This window comes from Myotis myotis, unplaced genomic scaffold, assembly GCF_014108235.1.
Source record: "Myotis myotis isolate mMyoMyo1 unplaced genomic scaffold, mMyoMyo1.p scaffold_m19_p_29, whole genome shotgun sequence".
Taxonomy (NCBI): Eukaryota; Metazoa; Chordata; class Mammalia; order Chiroptera; family Vespertilionidae; genus Myotis; species Myotis myotis.
This window is the reverse complement of record NW_023416334.1, coordinates 1,748,423-1,755,267: the sequence shown is the minus strand read 5'-3', so window position 1 is coordinate 1,755,267 and position 6,845 is coordinate 1,748,423. Positions and strand designations below refer to the sequence as shown.

Sequence of the window (6,845 nt, the reverse complement as noted above, 5' to 3'; positions counted from 1 at the left end):
TATATATACTAGAGTCCTGGTGCACAAAAATTCGTGCACTGGGGCGGGGGGGGGGGGTCCCCTCAGCCTGGCCTGTGCCCTCTCACAGTCTGGGACCCCTCAGGGGATGACCACCTGCTGGCTTAGGCCCGCTCCCCGGGGGATTGGGCCTAAGATGGCAATCAGACATCCCTCTGGCAGCCCGGCAGCCCTTGGGGGATGTCCACTTGCCAGAGGGGAGCAGGCCTAAACTGCAGTCGGACATCCTTAGCGCTGCTGAGGAGGCAGGAGAGGCTCCCACCACCACCGCTGTACTGGCAGCCATCAGCCTGGCTTGTGGCTGAGCAGAGCTCCCCATGTGAGAGCACCCTGGCCACCAGAGGGCAGCTCCTGCATTGAGTGTCTGCCCCCTGGTGGTCAGTGTGTGTCATAGTGACCAGTCATTCCCAATCTTTTTGCTGTTAGGGTCAGTTTGCATATTACCCTTTTACTATATAGATAGAGGCCTGGTGCACGGGTGGGGGCAGGCTGGTTTGCCCTGAAGGGTGTTCCGGATCAGGGTGGGGGTCCCGCTTGGGTGCATGGCCAGCCTGGGTGAGGGGATGATGGCTGTTTGCAGCTGGTCACACCCCCTTCAGGGTGGCGGTCCCCACTGGGGTGGCTGGCCAGTCTGGGTGAGGGGCTGAGGGCCGTTTTCAGGCTGGCGGGTGACTGAAGCTCCCAACCTCTCCTTTTTTCTTTTATTCTGCGATTTATTTACCTTCTATGGCTGTCACTGGAACTGAGAGCCGGCTTTAGCTCTGAGGCTCAGCTCCAGCTCTTAGACTTCGGCTGCTGAAAGCAGGTATCTGGGTTTGTTTGGCTTCTATAATTGAAACACTGTTGCAACTCCAGCTCTGAGGCCCGGCTGGCTGAAAGCAGGTTTCTGGGATTTGTTTAGCTTCTATAATTGCAACACTGTTTCTTAGAGTGCAGCGGCAGGCAGGGAACCTCCATCACTGGAGCAAGCAAGCCTCCTGTTCGCTTCAGCTGCCTGGCTGCCGGCCGCCATCTTGGTTGGAAGTTAATTTGCATATCTCGCTGACTAGCCAATGGGAAGGGTAGCAAAGTTACGGTTAATTACCATGTTTCTCTATTATTAGATAGGATAGATTCTACTATAGACAGGCAGAAAGCAAAGGTTTAAGGTTTTTTGGAAGAGAAAGTCAATTTTTACTCCATGAATTGGGTGGGACTTAGAGGGAGAACACACTGGCATAGCTAAGGGGAGCTCAGCAATCCAGCCTGATGAACTCTAAGGCCCAAGTTTCGAGTTCTAAACTGTTACACGCTTGGCACTGACAAGAATCACATCCCCTGCCCTGCGACCCCCTCCAGCATCTCATCTCCAAGGGCATGCAGTGCCACATTCTGTTTGGAGAATGGCTCTGCTGTCCTACAAGGAGCAAAGTCCCTCCCCACCCACCCACCAGCCTGGGGATGATTCCCTCTCCTGCCAAATGACTGCATCTAGGAACGTGCGGGGTTCGGTACATCCCTATGAGGCTACCGTGTCATCCCACAAGTTGCAGCAGAGAAAACTTAATCAATGTGGCGAACATTTCAACATCCACAACATGTATATTCAGCTTTCATTTTATTTTAGTTATAAAACAATTGCCAAAACATAAAGGGTAAAAAATCACACACAAACACAGTAAGTTTTTATTCCTTCTTTTGTTGCAGAAAATAAATAATGGTCACATATTCCATATGCTTATCTATAAAAGCATTTCTAAAAATGTTATTCCTGGACTCAACAGCATAGGTTTTTTGGCTTTTCAATTGCAGGTATCATACAGTAAGTAGACCATTTTATTTTATTACATTTTTTAAGCACTTGGGCTGTAACAATTTTGGAAAAAGGCTGTTTGTGGGCTTAAAAATCTTCTTCCAAGTTATATTTTATATAGTTAAACTAAAAACAATAAGGTCTTAACTTATTTTATTTAAGAGGATACAGTTTTTCTCTTATAAAAATTGCCCAAAATACTCACAAATACCCACATCGACAAAAAAAGTTGGTCTATCTTCATAGTAATTAACAAGAAAGGAACAAAACACAAATGGCCCCTGGGAAATACATCAAGTCTGGCCTGATATCTCACAGCACATTCTCGCGTTCCAGTTTGCCCCTGGGAGTTACAAGGAAAGACAGCTCTTCAGTCATCTAAGCCTATGTTCCTGAAAAGGTAGGACATGGACTCCCCGTTGTGAATCCGGCGGATGGCTTCGGAAAGAATCATGCTGATGTCCACAGTTTTGATTTTGGGGCACTGGAGCTTCTGGATTTCGTGTGGAATTGTATTGGTAACCACCACCTTGGAAGCAAGAGAAAAAAACCAAGAGCAGCATAAAACCAAGTAGCTTCCTGGTGCAACCTGGAAATCTGATCTAGTCTCAAATCTCTGAAGAGGACAGCGGGTCTACCATACCTTCATCAACATTTCAGTCCATGTTTCTTAGCCTAAGATCTGCTAAGCTTAGGCCCACTAGTACAGCTACAGGCAAAAAGATAATAAAGTGTTCACAAGGGCGCAGAGAAACTGGAGCCCCTACATCACTGTAGGGATGGAAAAGGGTTCAGCTGCGTTGGAAAACAGTCTGGCAGGTCTTTAAGAGTTTAAACATAGGGTCACCATATGTCCCAGCAATTCTACTCCTAGGTATAAACCTAAGAGAAATGAAAATACACATTTATACAAAAGCTTGTACACAAATATCCTACCAGCATTATTCACAATAGTCAGAAAAGTGCAACAACACAAATTCCCATGAATGAAGAGGTAAAAATGTGTTTTTTCCATACAATTCAGCAAAAAACAATGAAGTAACCGACACACACGCTACAACATAGATGATACCACGCTGAGTGAAAGGAGCCAGACAGAAAGTACGTGTAGCATTGCACGACTGCACTGGTGTGTCAGGTCGGGACTAGGGAACCCTATAGACACAGAGGAGAGTAAGTGCAGCAGCTGCCTGGGGCTGGGTGGGTGGAGGCGAAATGGAAGGTGACTGCTAACGCCCATGAGGTCTCCTTCCAGGCGCAGGGAAATGTTCTAAAATTGGTGATGGTGATGTACAATTCTGTGAATGTACTAAAAACACTGAATCATATATATTTTAAGTGGGTGAAATGTATAGTATGTGAATTACATCTCAATAAAGCTGTTATTTTAAAAAGTTAAGATTTTATAAAAATGAAAAAAAGAGAAAACAAGCACTTTTCAATAGCTACAGTGGAAAAAAAAACTTAAAAAAACACATGATGGGAATAATTTTTATTACTTATACATTCCCTACTTCCAAAATAAGGCTCAAGACAGTTCACACTGCCCTAGCTGGTGTGGCTCTGTGGATAGAACGTCAGCCTGCGGACCCAGGTTCAATTCTGGTCAAGGGCACGTACCTTGGTTACAGGCTCCGACCTGGCCCAGGCCCTGGTCGGGGCGCGTGAAAGAAGCAACCAATCGATGTGTTTCTCTCACATCGATGTTTCTCTCTGCCTTTCCCTCTCTCTACCACTCTCCCTAAAAATCAATGGAAAAATATCCTTGGGTGAGAATTCACACACGCACACACGCGCGCACGCGCGACAATTTACACTATAGAAGCAAATACAGACCCAACCGGTGTTGCTCAGTGGATGAGCACTGACCTATGAACCAAGAGGTCATGGTTGGATTCCTGGGTCAGGGAATTTAGGTCAGGGAACGTGCCCAGGTTGCAGGCTTGATCCCCAGTGGGGGGCATGGGAGGCATGCAGGAGGCAGCTGATCAATAATTTTCTCTCAACACTGATGTTTCTTTCTCTTTCCCTCTCCTTTCCTCTCTAAAATCAATGAAAATATATTTTAAAAAATAAAAGAACCAAGATGACAGTGTAGGTAAACGGCGGTACGCATGCCTCCCACAACCACATCGAAATTACAACTAAAATACAGAACAATCACCATTCAGAATTGCCTGAAATCTCGGGGAATGGAAGTGCTACAACTAGAGAAGGAAAGAAGAAGGCACATTGAGACTGGTAGGAGGGGGCAGAGGCGCGGACCGGCTGAACTTCCATGGTCCCGCCTCTTCCAAGCTCCAACACCGGGGGACTCAGACACATGTGGAAAGGAACTAGACTGACATCAGGTCAGAAACTTGGGGACTGCTTTCTTCCAGACGAAGGTGCTTGCAGGGTCACGCCCGCCACCCCACCCCCACCCTGTCACAGAGCTGACTGACAGCCATATCTGAGTCTCCATGAGCCTGCAGCACACTGTTTGCTCCACCTGATGACTCCCTGAGACCCTGCCCCATCCAATTTGCAGCCCCACCCAAGCTGTTTGCAGCAGCTTTTCCATATGAATGGCCTGTCCTGGCTCAGGTTTCCGACTGCTAAAAGCAAGCTATAGCTGGTGTCAGCGTGCCCCAAACCTATCATTAAAAGGCCCAAGACCTGGCACTAGCACCAGCCTGCCTTGCTTCCCAGCTGGGCCTTGCCTGGGCACCTCAAAGCCCAATACAAATAGCAAATAGCAGCCAGGTGGCCCCAGGCAGTGGCTGACTTTGCACCTCTGTGGAGGCCCCAGAGCCAGTGCACCTGGTGGACAGCTCAGACCATAGCAGATTACAACTCTACACACCCACAAGCAACACACTCAAGGGGCAGACTCAGTGAGCACCAAAGCCCCACTTGAAGCAAGTCCTGCTCCAAAGGGTTGTCTCCTGCATAGCAGCTCATCCACTGTAGTTGAAGCTGGTCCTCACAGCCAATTGGCCTGGAGTTCAATCCCTCCCAGTGATGCCAACAGCAATCAAGGCTCAACTACAACAAGACTGTGCACACAGCCCATACAGGGGCACACCTAGAGTGCCCAGCTCAGGTGACTGGGGAGGCTGAGCCACTGGGCCCTACAGGACACCTACAACACAAGGCCACTCTACCAATCCCAGGAGATAAAGCAGCTCTACCTAATACATAGAAATAAACACAGGGAAGCAGCCAAAATGTGGAGACAAAGAAACGTGTCACAAATGAAAAAAATGGAAGCAAGCAAACTACTGAATACAGAGTTCAAAACCACAGTTATAAGGTTACTCAAGGATCTTTATGAGACTTTCAAGGATCTTAGTGAGAATGTTAAAGACATGAAAAAGGACCAGTCAGAAATTAAGCATACACTAACTGAAATAAAGAATCATTTACAGGGATTCAACAGTAGAGCAGAGGATTCCAAGAATCAAATCAACAATTTGAAATATGAGGAAGCAAAAAACATCCAACCAGAAGAGCAAAAAGAAAAAAGAATCCAAAAATATGAAGACAGTGTAAGGAGACTCTGGGGTAACTTCAAGTGTACCAATACTAATATTATGGGGGTCCAGAAGGAGAAGAGAGATCAAGATATTGAAAACCTATTTGAGAGAAAACTTCCCCTACCAGGAGAAATACTTACATGTCCAGGAAGTAGAGAGAGTCCCAAACAAGAGAAACCCAAAGAGGCCCACACCAAGACAAATCATAATTAAAATGCAAAGGGCTAAAGACAAAGTAAGAATCTTAAAAGCAGCAAGAGAAAAGCTGTTACCTACAAGGGAGCACCCATATGACTGTCAGCTGATTCCTCAACAGAAACTTTGCAGGCCTAAGGGAGTAGCAAGAAATATTCAAAGTGATGAATAGCAAGGACCTACAACCAGGATTACTCTTCCCAGCAAAGCTCTCATTTAGATTGAAGGTCAGATAAAGAGCTTCCCAGACAAGAAAAAGCTAAAGGAGTTCATCACCACCAAACCAGTATTACATGAAATGTTGAAAGGTATTCTTTAAGAAAAGGAAGAGGAAGAAGAAAGAAGAAAGAAAAAGAAGAAGAGATAAAAAATATGAATAAAAAATGGCAACACATACATATCTATCAAAAACTGAATCTAAAAATCATGCCCTAGCAGGTTTGGCTCAGTGCACAGAGCATCAGCTTGCAGACTGAAGTTCAGGTCCTGGGTTTGATTCTAGTCAGGGCACATACCTTGGTTGCAGGTTCTCTGGCCCTGGTCCAGGTTCATGCAGGAGGCAACCAATCGATGTTTCTCACATAGATGTTTTTTTCTGTCTCTCCTTCTCCCTTCCACTCTCTAAAAAAATCAATATAAAAATATCCTCGGGTGAGGATTAACTAACTAAATAAATAAATAAAAGCTTAAAAAATCAAAATAAATGAACAAGAAATCTAGTGAACAAAATAAACTGGTAAATAAAATAGAATCAGAGGCATGGAAACATGGAACAGACTGATGAATCTCAGAGGGAAGGGGATGGGGACACGGGAAGAGATTAACCAAAGATCTTACCTATGGACACAGACAGTAGGACGGTGAAGGCCTGGGGTGGGGCAGGGACCAGGTGGAGAGGGGCAATGGGGGAACAGGGAGATATCTGTAACACTCTCAACAATAAATATTCTTAAACATAAGTTAATTAAATTTTTAAAAAAGAAGCAAATACAGAAGGCGATGCTACAACAGAGCTGGACAGTCAGACATATGCATTGCCAGCACTGGGGACATGAAAACCTAGCCTTAAGTAATTACTGACTAATCATTTGGCACTTGAACTTCCTGGTAACTAAACAAAAATGGAAACATAAAAGGTTATATAAGTCTCATTATAAGTTTCAAAGGAGGGAAATACCTCCCCACTGGTATCATTGACTGCACCACTCACACAGAACGAAGGCGCAGGGGCCGGGCTGGCAAAGCACAGCCTAGAGTGCGCTGTGGTGACCTTGTGGGCTGTTTTTCTCAATAAATTAACCACCCTCAGTGAAAAATGAATT

At 45.6% G+C, this 6,845-nt stretch overlaps 1 protein-coding gene across 10 annotated transcripts in view; it reads right to left on the bottom strand.

The window, feature by feature from the left end:
- Nucleotides 1–1,598: 1,598 nt before the first annotated feature.
- The window catches only part of PRPSAP2 (phosphoribosyl pyrophosphate synthetase associated protein 2), a 61,867-nt gene continuing 56,620 nt past the window's right edge, over nt 1,599–6,845 (bottom strand). For 9 of the 10 annotated variants that reach the window (XM_036296369.1, XM_036296378.1, XM_036296374.1 and 6 more), the window contains one exon: nt 1,599–2,339. In XM_036296369.1, the coding sequence (XP_036152262.1) occupies nt 2,181–2,339 (159 nt within the window). In that variant the 3' untranslated portion in view covers nt 1,599–2,180. The other variant, XM_036296376.1, reaches the window with a different exon arrangement.